The 16,427-nt window shown below is 48.3% G+C and overlaps 1 protein-coding gene across 1 annotated transcript in view; it reads left to right on the plus strand.

Annotated features, from left to right (window-relative positions):
• Positions 1-16,427, plus strand: part of LOC119371890 (caveolin-1) — a 117,171-nt gene that overhangs the window by 47,156 nt on the left and 53,588 nt on the right. The window contains exon 2 of the mRNA XM_037642343.2: positions 9,432-9,950. Within this exon, the coding sequence (XP_037498271.1) occupies positions 9,543-9,950 (408 nt within the window). The 5' untranslated portion in view covers positions 9,432-9,542. The remainder of the gene's footprint in view (positions 1-9,431; positions 9,951-16,427) is intronic.

Consider the following 16,427-nt stretch of genomic DNA (forward strand, 5'->3'; position numbering starts at 1 on the left):
TGGGCCAAAACAAGTGCAGTGCGCGGGAAAAATATGCCATCATATTGGTTCAGTAAGGCGTACGAATTGACAAGTCTATGTTCTTGCATACGTGTCAGAGAAGCGCCGGCGAGTGCGACCGGCGGCGGCTGGTGAACGGAGGCCTTTGCTGGAAGCGCGTCGCATGTATGCTCATCGCTTCTTGTGCGGACACCGTACACAAGAAAAAAAAATGCTTCATTTAGGTTAGCCGATGCCACAGGTGTGCTGTAAAGTCATTCGTACTCATCGGAATTGTGTATACTGAAACCCAGAAGCGCCGATAACGCGTAGACGGACTCGGTCGCTACGCTATGCCTAACCTTTGGTGGCAATCATGGTGGTAGAATATGATGGTGGAAGTCATACTTGGTGGGGCTTATCTCGACGCCTAGGGTAAAAGTTTGTGCGTTTTAGCTTCGCATGCATTTTCACTATTACCTTAAAGTGCCGCTGAGGTAAGTGAGTGTGCAAGAATTGCCGGAGTTGCGTTTCAAGCGTGGCGGTATCAAGCGGAAGCTGTTTTCTGGTCTCCCCGCTGGAAGGACTCATTTACTTCTCGGCAAATGCGCGGCGATGTAACGCAGTTACTGTCGCTGTTCACACCGACACCTGTATACTTGTAAACATGACTATAAAGCAACACATCGCGGATGTAAACCTGATAAGTACGTGCGTAAAAAACATTCACGGCTGCTGTGCTCAGAAAACTTGTGGCGGTTATTAGCGCCGCATGAATAAAAAAATAGTGCTGGAAAACTTAATGATCGGTGTTGGCTTCTTTGAACTGCATAGACTTCTGCACATTCAAGAGGAAAACATTAGAACTGACAGCGACTTCACACAATGTCACGTGCACTTCCATCATGCCATCGTCATCCACCATGCTTCCATCCTGCCACCGTCATCCAGCTTGTTCACCAAGTCATCCACCAAAACATGCTTTGCTCGCCACCATCAGCCAGCATTTTCCACTTAACACCACAGGAAGCTCGCCACCACCACCACCACCAACTGCCACCATTTTTTCAAGTCTCGCCATCATCAGCCATCATGACCACCACAGCTTCCACCACATCCACTATTCTTTCCACCTTGTCCACTATTGTTTCCACCATGTCCACCAAGATTTCCAGCATCCACCAACCCCCGATTTTCAATAGGGACCCACCCATCTTGAACTGATACTGCTGTTCATACTTGTGAACGTTGTCGATCAAAAAGTAAATATTACGCATATCTGAGGCGCAACATCACTAGGTAAGTATTAGGTGGTGTGTTCCTTTAATAGAAAATACAATATATACTTAATTCTAAAGACCCTAGTTTCTTAAGCTGCGCTGAAAATGCCATGCTATGCGCGCCGACGAACGCCCTCTGCCACAGAGGAAGGAAACCCTCTGCACAAGCTCATGTTTCCCGACGTATTGCCAGATGGCGTCCATATCTCACGCAGCGCCTCCTCTATCGTCTTTAGACGGCATTTGCAGCGGAGTCCGCATATACGCGGTCAATTTTTTGCTCTCTCTCTTTTTTTCAATGTTGGCGCCGCCATGGAATGCTGGCGCCATTTAGACTGCGGACGCCGTGTTGCAGCTTATATCGAACGCGACTGTAGAAGCGGCGTCGTGCATGATTGAACTTTATTAAACGAAGTACGGTCAAACAAAAGCATGTGACAGGCATCTGGATCCTTAGCAGAATGCTAGTGTGGATCCATGCAACTATAACATACATAAATCTACAGGCAGGAGACGGAGTTATACAATCATTTAACGACAAGTTTTTCGTACTAAACATAATTAAAACATCTAATATTTTTATACATCGGTTTAATAGCATTTCTGGTTAGCATACAACACACAAGTCAGTTTAACAGTGTGTCAGGTTACTATATAAAATACATTATTACTTCAATACAGTTCCTTGTAGTGACGTTTAAGCACCAAGATGAATTGACTTTATTTCTTCTGTTTACAACAGAAAGGAAGCAGAAGCTAAAGGCCATGTGGCCCGACAAAGGCTTCTGCTCCTACGACAGTTCGCACGCAGGCCGTGCGTAGCACACAAGTCAATACAAAATGTACTGTACATACAGATTCAACTGAATAGTCACGAAATGAAAACGACATGTGTACAAAAAAGTAGAAAATACTAGAGTCGCGAGAAGAAAACAAAAAAAAAAAAACCTACATGAAAGTATTGTTGTACTTGAATTGGTAGATTATTCCAGAATGACGTGCTAATTTACACTCGGATGGAACGTTAAAGAAACCCTGATGGTTAATAGACAATCCGGAGCCTTTCGTCGAGGCCTCAGTTATCGCGTGAGATAGTCTGCAACGCATTCGATTAATTAAGTTGTTATTTCAAACATGCCTATAGCGGCACGGTAAAAGTTTCACTCACCCGCTGACGTGCCAGGAACGTAGACATGGGCACGTTACCAGTAAAAAGTAACAGTGCTACAGTTACAGTTACAGAGTTTCCAAAAGTAACCTGTTACAGTTAGAGTTGCTGTGAAAAAGTAACGTTGTTAGTTTACCGTTGCTGTATAAAATAAGTAATAGATCACAAAATAAGTGATAGAATTTGTTTAATAAAGACATACGAAGGCATGCGAGTAGTCAAAATTGCACATGGTAAAACGCTACAGGAAACCTAAAAGGGGGCCCAACACAAGCAATCGTTGTGTACGCCTTATTTTGCCGCATCAATAGACGTCCTAGGATACGGTAGCTGGAAAACGTGGTTGATGCACTGGAACGACAGCAGTATCCTAGGACACTTATTAACGATACCCGGAAATGCACGCGAAAGGAACAGGGAGTTCGTCACGAGTGAAGGTGACGTCCATAGTGTGTATTCCCTATGTTCAAGGCGTATCAAACTCTCTTCGGAGAGCTCTGCGTCCGCTGGGTATACAAAGCGTGTTTAAGCCCCGTTATACCTTGGAACATTTGTTCGCGAAACCCAGACCACACACCTGCGAAGTTATATCTGAGCCTTGTTATATACATGTACAATGCGGGGATTACGACGCGTCTTACATCGGCGAAACAGGCAGGAGAAACGGGATGTTGCTAAACCGAACCATGCAACGCGTTCTAAGACGGGGCTTGTTGAACACTGCTGGACAACAGCGCACAGCCTTGACCTAAACAGTGGGACGCGCTGGCTCGTGAACGAAGGCGGGAATAAAACTCATGGAATCGTGGTTCATTTGCCGCAACGCATCGGCTTGCAACAACCTGAGGATAGTACGTTTCGCATAGTAGGCGAAACGTCTATGTCATTTTGTTAACAATTGTTGTGTCAAGTCGGAGTAAACCTTTTACATTCAGTTCCAAGGAGGTTTCAAAAAATTGCTTCGCTAGTTCACGGTATTGCTGGCTCTCAGCCGTTTCGCGAGCTGCTGATTTCTAGCCGCCTCTCAAACACGATTACCTCGGAGCCACGGACGAGGGAGACTATGCGTCCTAATGCTCCACCGGTACACCAAGAGCACAGCTAGAAGCTAAAGTGACAAAGCAAATATATATATATATATATATAATATGCCGAAAAAAAAAACGGACGTGAACTTAGCAAGCTGTTCAGTTAGAACATGTATAATTTATGATATGTAGCTTACAAGTAAACTTGAGCTTGCGTTAAAGACCAACCTCCGACCTTGGTCTTCTGCAGGGGAGATAAGCCTCTTAGCGACCTCCTCTCCTAAACTGCGAGGGGAGCCCTATTGTGGAAAGTTGAATGGCGGATAGGATATGATAAAAAAAGGAAGTTCGAAAAAGTGGAAAGCGTTTAACGTCAGCCTTTAACGAGTGCAGCTGTAGGATCATTTTTCTTTATAACTGAAGTAAGTGTAACGGCATTTCCCGTTACAGTTACTGTGTAAAGAAGTAACAGTGTTACAGTTACAAGTTCCTCTGACTTAAATGTAACCAGTTATAGTTACAAGTTACTGAAAAAAGTAACTAGTTACCGGTAACGCGTTACTAGTAACTAGTTACTGCCCAAGACTGCAAGGTATGCTTATCCGTGAAGTGAAGCGATCGCTTCTTGACCAAAGTGATTACAGTACGGGCCAAAGGTATATACGTAGACGAAGGAATTGCGTGGCGCTACCGCTCCTGCCCGCGTTACCATGAATACGAACCGAGGAATGCTAGTGATGGTAATATACTAGTTGTAAGTGTGGCACGAAACGCGGGTGCTATAAGCGTTTTTGTTGTTTTTTTCCACCTTTCTGCTCGCCTCGAATAAGTTATTTTATTAATGCCCTGGCGTATTCTTTGGATTAACTTTGGTTCGTCGCGCCGCCGAAGCGGATCCCAGAGGCCACGTAGAAAGAAGCGCGTTGTTGTTGTCTGCTCCGCCAGGTGCCGCTACCATCTCATCCGCTCACAATCTTTCAGTGAACTCGGTCGATTGGTTTTCATTAATTATCGTGACGGTTAAATTGGCCCTTACCTTAAATGGACTTATTCTCTGACATCATATGTACGCAATATAACTATTAAGCCGAGAACCATCGGTATCTATTTTTAGAATATCTTTTCTGAACGTTCAGAAAACCGGAACTAAGTGCTCAACCAGAAGTGCTTTGATGAGAAACAAAGCGATGCGATTTTTTCCCCGTGTCTTTGCACTTGCGAACACGGTAACCTAACCACACGCAAGCGTCCTTAGCGTCCTCCAAGCACTCGTGCGCCGCATTGCGGTTATTGCGAAGTTCCGTTTTATACGAATTGAGCCAAAATATGTCCCAGGCTCCAAAGACCGAGTGTACGGTATTATCGGCTATGCGGAACTCCGATCGTGGATGCTCAGTTATAGTAGATTATTTCGCAACAAACCCCGCCCCCTTCCACTTCATTCGAGAAAACATAAAATGTCCCTCGGTCCCTCATGCATTTATTTGCCTAAGACGACTCGAAGGCGAAAGCCATCTTCTTCCCAATCGATTGTGTTGTTTCGCACTGCCTCCGGGATCGGAGGCATCGCAGCTTTCTGCACCTAACGAGGTTTTTCAGCGCCGCCTCCGAGATCTGACCACGTTTGAACAAGGGGCTGTGTTGTGTGATGACGTCATCGCGTGACGGCACGTTTGTGATGTCACGGTGACATCACAAATTTCGACAACCTGTGACGTCATAATGACGTCATCGCATCATTATTTTTGGCGTCGTTCGGATTGCCGCCAACGGTGAATTTTTTGTTGCTCGATGAGGCATCTAAGGCTCTCGCCTTGATACTGGGAAATGCATAGGCCCGGATTAGCGATTGAGCCATCTGCATACACTTCTGGTTGACGCGGCTGCAGAACACTTTCATGAAAAAAATTAAGAAAAAAATACGCCCGCCGACACGTGTGCGCTTTCCGACTACCGGAACAGAGCTGGCAGTTCGAGTCGCGTGTAAACATAGGCAGGGAAAAGAAATAAACTGCTTCTTTCCTCCGCGTAAAGGAATTTGTCAGACGTGTTGAAAAAGAAAACATGGCTGCATATTCAGTGAAGCGTCTGCGTAAACAGGAAAAGCCTGGTGAACATATCGGCCAGCCTTAACAAAAAGCGCAGGAGAAGGAACGAAAATGAAAAGTTACGTTCACGAGTGAACTTTTCAACTGTCTCGAAGTTTCGCGAAGGCTGAAGTTGGCGAAAGTGTGCTGTCTTCACGAATGAGCGTTATCTTACTCTCTTTAATCGGTTAGAACATAACGGTGTTTTTTTTTATTTCTGTATTTTCTGCCATTATCTGATTCTCTGCTACCTAACCTTTATTCCATCTTTCACTACAGTTATCTGGGGCCTCACTCACTCACTCACTCACTCATTGGCGAAGCATGCTGCCCAAACGACAAAATGCACTTTCCAAACACAAAGCATCAGGAATTCGGTCCCAAGACACATAATTACGAACAATGCGTTCTTAGGCTAGGATAGCTGTGTGGTTTTCTGGGCCAGTTGGTACCTGATTACAAAGTGAAGGGTTCCAGCACGTTACGACTGGTTGGTTTCCGATGGAACGTGTCTGCCAATCTTGACGCTGCGAATTCGCTGAAAGGTATTCGCGAACGGAACAGCGTCGTGAATTCGGACCTCCAGCTCTTTGAATGGGGGCTGCGTCGGTTTTTGCGTCCGCGGGATGTAGTGGTAGTGTGTCTTTGTCGGCACTCTACGCCCCCCCTCCCCCCCTACTTTGTTTCTAACCCCCCGCGGGGGCGCGACCGACCTTGGTGCCACTTTGGCAGCACGCGTTGGAATGCGTTATGCATAAACGCGCACTATATACTGCGCCGTGCGGCGTGTGTGTACGGGCGCCAGTGTTTTATGGCTTCCTTCTTTCAAGGACCTGACGACGGTACGTCACGGCGTGTCGCCACCCTATAGATGATTCTACGTTGGACGAATGAGCGCTGCCATCTTGCACTGTAGCGCGAATGTTTTCATATTTTTGTACGTCTTGACGTGAAATTACCAAGGTCATGAAACGTCGAAAGCACCGACCCAACGGTTTTCATGAACATGCGTCTACCGTAGCACTCACTGTTAGCTTAGTTGATAAAAGTACAAAACGGCAAAGTTAACAGACAAATATGGCGGCACCAAAACCCATCCGTAAGAGAGTGGTATACTCTACTCTGATCTGTTGTTGCAATGTACACGATTAGGTCTTGTTCAAACTTTAAACAACGGAGTCGTCTTTCAGGACTTTTTGTGCAACGACAAGAAAAATTAGTGCTCGTGTTGGCTTGCTTTGTGGGTATATCGTTGACAGCCACAGCGGACCCCTTTCGCAGCTGAAGATCCCCATGGCCGTGGTTGAGACAGCACTCAAAAGTGCTCTGCCAGTAGTCGGCGCTCTCGACATTTTCTACAGAGAGTGGTTTCATCCTCTTATGCAGCAGCGCGTGGTATCTGCGTTGAGTGTTAGCCTTTCGACTGGCGAACTAGCGTGTCTCGCTGTTCCTCGCTGGCCCCCCTGTCCACTCAGTTCACGCCCGCGCCTAAACTACAAGAGAATGACAAACTGGGATTTCATTTTCGATTTGTGGGCGTCGCCATCTTGTTCCGCTATGCACGAGTGGTTTGTCCGTTTTTTGAGTGTCGTGTGTCGTCCGATTAACATAGTGGTGATATGCCAAATTCGTCCGTACCGCCGTTTTTATGCAGCCTCCTGTAGTACCACTTTCTTACTTATAAAAAGAAAAAGGGTGTGTGTGTGGGGGGGGGGGGGGGGGAGCAACGTTAACAGCCCTAGCTGGTGGCACTTCAACGCATCCGTAAAACGGTCTCTATTTCAGCAATTGCTTCACCGTCACAGTTCTCTAACCTTGCTAACGTCCCGTAAGTGGGTACGCTTTTCGAGTAGCTTGCAGCCACGTCGTTTCATTTATATGTTGACTCACGTAGCAGTCATTATGGGTCATTCCCACGTGTACGCCGAAAAGGAAGTAAGCGCGCTCGCAGAGCTTTTATATTAGTGTTTCTTTCTACCCGGGCCCATCCGTGCACTTGATTGCTCGCAACGGTGATCTCAGCGTCGCCACTCCTCGATAACCAGAGGAGGCCGCGCCCCCTTGTGATGTATAGTATTTGCCATCCATTCGTAATTGCGTACGACTCGCGCTCGAATCCGGTCTCCCCTAGGGAGTCTGTGTACCGTTGTCGTCGCAGCACGCGACCATCGCCAGACCGCGCCAGACGGCCAGCTGGTGACGCGGCCAACGCGTCGCATGAAAGCGTGCCCATTAATCCTAATTGCTCGCGCGCCTCGCTTAATGTGGCCGGCCAATCAGCGGCGTGGGCGCGCGCGGCGTATACGTGTTCGCAACGAGCGCGCGGCTCCTCGCCGCTAATGAGAAGAGCGCGGCCGCGCTAAGAAGACGTGGGGTGCTGCGAGTTGGTGCGTGCGGGATACGTTAACTGTCATAGTATATATATATAGTCTGTCGTTGAAGAGATGATGCGATAAGCCACGCTTTTGCTGCATCGACTCGTTTCAAGCGCTTCGCTCGTGCACGAGGTGGTTAGATGGCATGGGCTTTGGCATGATTTTGTCGTGAAAAAAAAAAAAAAAACGTGGGGGAGGGGGGATAAAACATGTTTAAACCCTGGCGAGGGGGGACAGGGTCGCTGGTGGGGCTTGAGGGGCAGGTACGGGGGGGGGGGGGGTAAAGTGTTTCCTTTGCAACCCCCTGCCGACGCCCACGTTAGGCGGCATTGTGGCTGGCAAATGGAAGCATCTCGGTGAGCTTAAAGAGGGTCTATTAAATACATCTCATGACGGCTCGATGTTACGTAACTGATATAAACAACAAATAATGGGAGAAGCGGTAAGTCTTTAAATTTACCCCGAGATACACGACATTAAATGTAGTACAGTTCATCAGCAAACTTGGTCACTGGGATGTATACGTCGAATAATACGAGTATCTGTACGCACCGGCTTTTGTTATGTAACGACGAACACAGCAACTTCGAGACAGAAAAAAAAAGAGAGAGAACCCAGGAACCGCTACAAACAAACGCAAGGGAGCGGTGTGCTCGCGCAAATACGGTATATCCTCAATACGTCACACAACTCGGCGTGGTCGCCCTCTGAGGAGGCGCCGGATGTACGCCCGATGAGAGCGAGTCGCAAGGCCGCTCTTCCTCCGCTGCACATCCCCCCCCCCCCCCCCTCCAGTGCCTCGTCGTCTTTAGCGAGCACCGCAAGAAACACAGCGCTCTTGGATCGCGAAGTAGTAGTAGACGCTGAAATTGTGTCGACGCCATATATGCCGCTACGCTCTCTGAACAGCTAGCAGAACGATACCTATGGCATGCTGCGGTGTGTGCGCACACACAAGGCGATTCGCATGTGCACGGAACTAAAAGAAGTACGCGCCCAACCAGCCCTGAGAGATACGCTTTACGCAATGATGAGACGTGGTTCGGAAAGTATTTCTTCTTTCTTTCATTTTCTTTCCGTAGGTCTCTGGACCTTGGGTGAATGACTTAATATTTTATAGGAGTACAACAACAACAAAAAGAACAAAAAAAAAAACACGTACGGGCTCTGGAAACTGACTATATAGTCTCTTCAGTTATTACCCCTGGACCTCCAATTGCGTATTTATACTGCAAAGATGTTTTCTGTATGAAACAATTGAGAATAATAGGGAATGACTAGACATCGGTTAATGGCACATTACCATGGTTCACGTTTTCTTGTTATTTTTTTTTATTTTTCGTAGCGTGGCTCGCATTACCTTTGCCGACGTGCTACTACTACCATTATTACAACGACTGCTTTTTGCCTGTATATACCTTTATTAGGCCTTTTATTATAAATACCTTTATTGCGACTTATGTTCCTTTATGCGAACCGTGATCTTAACTGAGCCGCTTTGTTTATCTATGCAGGCAAAACTGCCATAAGAAACGCACTCAAGCCGGAGATCACCAAGACTGCTCGCTGACCTCTAGCGCCTTCTCCAGTGTACTCTAGAGCCAGGAAACCCCAATACTAAATCAATGGAGTCCAAAGACAAGAGCTCCCGGTCGGGCTCGCGGGCCAACCTGAACGAGTCGACACTGCCTCTCCTCGAGGACGTGGGCGGCGGCGACGTCAAGGCCGCGGACGAGGCCAAGGAGAAGATTGAGCTCGAGCTCAAGGGCGGAGACTCGGGCTCCAAGGGCGAGGACTCGAACGCCGCCACGGCCGAGCCCGGCTCCGACGCCGGCGGCAAGGAGACCGGCGGCGAGTCGGACGCCGAGGCCGGCAAGAAGGACAAGAAGGGCAAGGACAAGAAGAAGGACAAGAAAGAGAAGAAGGAGAAGAAGGCCTCCTCGCACAAGCGGTCGCCGTCTTGCGTCGAGACGCTCACCATCGGGCTCAACCTCCTGGACCGGGACGAGAAGCACGTCAACGACAGCATCAACGTGAGTGGCCTTGGCTTGTTCTCATCACGTGACTTCTACGTCACGTCACGTGGCTTCTTGCAGCATTCTGGGCCGAATAGTGCTTCTTTTTTGCCATTGGACGACTGCCGTCACTATAAAATTCAACGTCAGGATTGGCTCTTGTACACAGCAGCTTGGTGACTTCGATTCCTGCTACGACTTCTTAAAGTATCCGACTGAAATGGACAAGCTGCTTGTCCTTCCGAGCTCATATTTACAAAAGTGCTCTTAAGGAAGAACTTACGTCGCAAGGGTCAACCAAACCGGAGTGTTTGACATATGATTAGCTCCATACAGAAGGCGCTCGTCCTATGGCAAACAGTTCAACACCAACGACGAACCTTTCAACTTGACCCCTGATCCTTGTCGATAGATCTAACGCCTTCTTTCTATCGTTTTTCTTTGCTTGTTCTCTTTTTCTTGTTTTTTTTTTACTTGTTTGCCCTTTCTGCACTCAGTTCTGACGCCGTGCGTAAATTCTTACGTATACGGAAGCCCCTTTGCGGCAAACACTGCGTTAAACGCAAACACCGATCGCGGTGGTCTTGCGTTAGCCAGGGCAACCACACTCGGACCTGTTTCAGGCGCACTGAAGACGTTCTCGCGTACAAAACAATAAAAAAAGAGAAGACAAAAACAAGCAGTAACAATGTTTACACGCACGTCTACTCGTCAGATGTCCGGTTCGTACCGTTCGTTGCCTGTCCGCAAACCGGCTACCCTCTATACACCACTATATTATTTGACCGTGTTCGCGCACCAAACGAGCACATTTCACGTGCTTGGCCCTCCAGCACCTTAGTGCCCGTAAAACCAAGACGCATGTAGACTTTTATTGCCGTTTCTTTATTCGCTCGTTTCATCGAGGTCAAGGTATGCGTGTTCCTCCACACTACATGCATCTATATACTATGGGAATTCCTCGTGCTGTTTCGCCCCGCTTCATTGGTTCGCTGCTGTCCAGTCCAGAGAAGGCTTTTCGTGATCCTGCACGAACAACAAGGGTTTGTTTGACCTGAATGCTCCGAGCGGGAGCATCTGTCTTCGTTTACGGCTTTGTTTACGTTTGAAAACAAAAAAAGGAGCGCTCACGAAGGGCCGGCCTAGCAGTGTATACCTCGTCCACTAAATCGCAAACGACGCAAAAAAACAAAAAAAATAAGGACGCGTATTTTTGCGTTGGGCGCGCCTTCCCAATTCTCCTTGTACTGAAGCTCCTTGTATACACACACATAAGATGCAAGCGACTCAGAGATCACGCGAGAGCTCGTGTCTATGTGTTGTTAACGTATAACGTCCCGCAGCGACAGCTATAGGCTTAGGTCGATGTGAGGCTAGGCTATATGTGAGCACCCCCCCCCCCCCTTCAACTTCTGAAGGAGTGTGTGTGTGTGGGGGGGGGGGGGGGTGTTGCACATTCGGTACGTGTAGTGTCAGCGTCAGGCATGAGGAGCAGGAAAATAGCAGCCCTTTTCGCTCAAACCGGTCACGATTGGGTCGGCGAGTGCCGTGGGCGGATGGAAATACATGGGACGCTGCGGAGAATGACGACGACGTGAGGCCCCGGTCGGTTGGCGGTGTTCTTTAGGTTCACCCGCGGCCACTGACGTCGACCCTGCGGCTACGCTCAACGTCAGAGGAGTGAGGCAACGCGCGCTTGGATCGGCCACGCGCGTTGAATTGAACGGCCGGAAGAAGGGCGCGACAGGCGTGAGACGCGCGAGATTTATTTTTTTTTAGTTGTTTTTTTTTTGGGAGGGGGGTGCTCGGGGTGAGGGGTTTGCCTTGAGGCTCGGCGCTGATGAGTAAACTTTAATTAGCGCACGTTCTTTTTTTCTTCGTGCCGTAGTGGGAGGTCTCCTAGAGTCTATAAAGCTGTGTTGTTCTTCTTTTTCGAAATCGTACTAAAAGAAATGTTTTGTTTTTTCTGTTCTTTGTGCAACTAAAGTGCGTCTTTACTGAGGCCCTGAGCTGTTCACGGGTGCATTCAGAAATTAATTAATTAAATAAATAAATACATGCTGGTGGTGCCTGTGTGAGGTGCCCGGTTACACCTCTCTTCTGACGTCATAGCGTTCTTCAACAAACAGAAATACAAAAGAAGGACAGCGCATACAGCGCATGCGCAGATTACATTCATATGCACGAAGTATGGGTACCGTACAACATAGATGTTTACACGGGAGAAAATTCATGAACAGAAGTTTGCACAAATTATAAACACCGTTTGGTACCTGCTGAATAAATGTCGTCTTAGAATAAGTCTGGAGCATGCGAGCGGTACATGTGCGCGCGTATCGGAGTCACTGCGTCGCATCTATGCACGTTCGGTCAGGCGCAGAATTCCAGCTACTGCTTGGAACACGCACGATTATGTTTCCCTTTTCCATTCGCGCTGCGCAAACATTTCGGAACCATCTCCTCCAACTCGCTCACTTGTTACGCGATCGGCCGATTAGAGATAACGGGGCGCTAAGACAACATGCCTACTGCACGCAACTAAGCTTTCGGTCTAAATTAAACAAGCGTCACCGGCGACTCCGCAGTCAGAAGCGGGGATGAACTGCGGCTCCTTGTTCGCGACAAGACGATTTTGTTCTCGTCCTGAGGATGTGTGCAGTGAGCTAACAGTCCAGCCAAGACAACCAGCAAACACCCACGGCCGGCAAACTTTGATCTGAAGAGACCCCTCTCTCTCTATCGGTAAAGCTGGCCACCGCAGTCCATCACGGAGCCTGCCCGACTCCGTTACGCCTGCCTTCACAGGACACGGCCGAACCCTTTTGCGTGTGTCTCTTCTCTCCTCAGCGTCTCGTGCTGCTCTTTCTAGAAGCTCTTTGAGAGTCGCTGCTGCGTGAGATATTCGCCTACTATCAATAAGAAAACGAATGAAAGAAAGGAAGACGATAAGGAAAGAACGAGCGACACCCTTCCAGCCGGGCCACTTACTCTACTCGCCTCTAGCCTGTTCCCTGCAGTCGCTATGTGTTTGGTACGTGAGGGGAGGAGGGAAGATCAGCACACGCTACGCGCATATTGAAATCGCCGCCATCGACGGCGTTGGCACGAACGCGATGCAAAGAAAGAAAGAAAGAAAGAAAGAAAGAAAGAAAGAAGAAAGAAAGAAAGAAAGAAAGAAAGAAAGAGTTATGGCGGGCGGAGAGAATCTCGTATGCACGAGAGCGTGCTCGGACGCAGGGATGTGTGAAACGAAAACTATACGGGAAGTACAAAAGGAAAATACCGGTGGGACGAGGCATATATGCGATGCTCGTTGACCCACGCCTTTATGTACAACTAAGCGCACACGCGTAGGTGGTCGATGGAGGGGGAGGGGGATTCTTATCTGCTCTATCAATCTCTTCAGTCGGCGTGTGTGTGTGTGTCGCGGGAGCTTAGCGGTGCGTGTCGTGAAAGATTGCCCTGTGTTCTTGGGGAGTGTCTGGCCCAGACACATGTGAGGAGACAGATGCGAGTCCGATGTACCGCGTACGGGACGTCCCATTTGAAGACGCGGCAAGTAGGAAGGAAGAAAGGGTTTGAAGTTGACACCGGAAGGAGAGGGAGGGAACCATGAGATAACCCCGAGTTTGAACTGTGACGAGTCGAACATGCTTTATTTTTAATTTTTTGTCATTGAAGGGAGGGGAGGAGGGGGGCAGTCAGTACGTGTGGCGGTGTGTGGAAGGATGGGGGTTGGCTTTATGCAATTAGGTGACGTCACTCAGCTGCCGGCGGTGGCACTCAACTTGTGTCCTCGAAGAAAGCACTGCTTTGCAGAAGTCTTCATAGCTGGCGTCCGACTTTTAACGTAGCAGTCTTTTCACAGGTTCTTTATTCGGCCCTTTGAGTGTGACGCTTGTTCGCGTAACTTTGCCCTGAAGTGATACTATAGTCCCTTACAATATTAGAATAAATGTAGGCTCTTCCCACAGCCTTCTTTGCCCCACCCACAGAAAACTTGCATAAGTGGAACCGTGCGCAAAGGAAAGTATTGAACCAATACAACGCAAGCGGTAGAGGCGCTTATACACTAAATACTTATAAATTGCGTCAGTGCAATTTGCACGAATACTAGACGCAAGCTTATGCAGACAGCGAAAACACACTGTATGCCACGAAGCAACAACGGAACAAGAAGCATGTGAACGAACACGTATCGTCACTATTGTGTATCAATGTGTGACGTCAACCGTTTCGTGCACGTGACTTCCCCATACAGGCGCATGTTCGTGTCGCTAGTTGTCGACCGAAAACTTGAACTCTCTAGGTAAATTTCATGCGAAGGTTACGACTTCACTACTCAGGCAAAATTAACGTTTTAACAAGGGACGGCGAACTTTTAATTAATAATATACGCAGTACTTACAATAGCTGTGAAAAAGTATATGGTGAGAACGCAAACCACCAAGCACGACTAATTCGCAGGTACGAGTGGACGTATGCATGCCTGACCTACTACTTTTCTTCATTTCGTTCTTTCTATCGCATTGCGCAGTGCTACCTTTAGTGCTACCCTCCTCACTCTCTCCTACCTCCGTTCCGGGAATCGCACCTTCATCCACCTGCTTAGCAGCGCATAGCGCATCACTTCAGTTGCTACAGGCAACAACGGCGGTCATGCGTTCATATTCAGGCAACAATGAAATGTGGTGACGCGAAATGACAAGCGACATCGATAAAAGATCACATTGTCATGTCAGAAACGGCTGGTCACCGACAAGCCCACGATCGAGAGAGCATCAATTATTGGAAAACGGTGCGTACAAATACGCGTGTGACCCGGCGCACCATTAAGGGCCACATTTCTGTACACTCGCGTACAACGCAGCCTCCGGAATCTGTTATACCCCTGTCACACGGGCACCCGTGAACTCCGTTTAACTCCCTCGTCTTTTCCTCGAGGGAGATGGGGTTCATGTCACACGGTCACCATTTCGCTGAGGAAGTTCGGTAACGACCATTTCGGCTCGATGGAGTACTCTCGTTCCCAGCCAGCTACTGCTACGCTGAAAACCGCACTAGCAAAATCGTCCTAATGAGCTCAATTACAATTTTAAAAACTATGCTCTTTTTTGCGTAGCATTTCACGCCCCGTAGTGTAAGTTTTAGTTGTATTTTTTAGGACATCAGCGCTTGTACTCTCCACACCAACGCCTCGCCAAGCCGCCGCTGTGAAGCGTCGCGCCTCACACGTGCAGAAACATGTTTCTGCACGTGTGAGGCGCACGCACAAGCACTGTGACAGCAATGGTGATTCCGAGCACTTCATCAACACACAAAAACACGTTTTTGTTGCTTTAAAGGCGACTACACAGGCAAAAAATTGGACGTTTCGACGAGCGCAGCAGCGCTGTTTCTGCCCCATGCGGCAACCGTCGAAAGCTTGCACCGAGCCGTGTAGCACGGCCGCAACTCCATTCTAGTAATGCTCCATCAGGTAGTTAAATGCCGAACGGAGTGAAATGGAGTTCGGTGGTGGCCGTGTGACAGAGGTATTACTCATACCAAGCTTTGCTTGAAAATGACGTCGATGCCGTGTACTGTATACTCTAATACGGGAGAAGCTGCCCCTAGCAACGAGCGTTCTAGAGAAGCTTATTTTTAATGAACAAAAACACGTGGCAACATGACAAAGAGAATGGCACATGCACCAACAAGTCACATCAAAACGTGCAAATTAAAATAAGAATGACAGGCGAAACTCGTCTTGTTCTCAGTCGACCCTGCCCCGCCACCCTCCGAAAGCTTTCTTCAGGATCGGGGTCACCTGACCTGGTTTTGCACTGCCTCTGCGATCGGCCTACCCTTTGACGAAGCTACGATGTCATGTGTGACGTCATTGCGTGATGACGTTTTTCGCGTCACTCGTGCTATACCCAACGCCGACGGTCAATTTTCCCGTGTGAGGCATCTAGGGTCCTTCGCCTTGCCGGAGCGGCAGGAGCTGTTCTGGTGAACGACCGTTATAAGTTCACGATTGAGGGTGCTACGAGCACGCTCCACCACCAAACATCAGTCATCAACACTTGACAAAGCCACTTGTAGAAAGGCTTCTCCCAAATGCCTTTCTACACGCCCCTAAGAAATGGGAGGACCAGGACGGTTGATTCCGCTGATATTTTGCGTCTACTTATTATTCTGTTTAATCTTGAACAATGCGTCTCAGAAGGTTTTCGCTTCCGCATACGACTTTTATCCGACATATTTCAATGTTCCATACGGAGAGGCAACGAAACTTACCGTTGCCTTATAAATTTTGGCAAAGCTCCTCGTTGAGATAGGTGTAGGAAATGGTGGGAAGAGGCCCGTATGCTTCATGATCAATGAGGTTTACAGGAACACTAAAGAGAAAAATATCGACGCATCTCCACGAAGTGAATCATGACGAGTGGGCGAAGCTCTGGGCATCGTATGGGTGAGTAACCGTACGTTACCCGAGCGTTGACCCATATA

The sequence above is a fragment of the Rhipicephalus sanguineus genome, chromosome 10, assembly GCF_013339695.2.
Source record: "Rhipicephalus sanguineus isolate Rsan-2018 chromosome 10, BIME_Rsan_1.4, whole genome shotgun sequence".
NCBI lineage: Eukaryota > Metazoa > Arthropoda > Arachnida > Ixodida > Ixodidae > Rhipicephalus > Rhipicephalus sanguineus.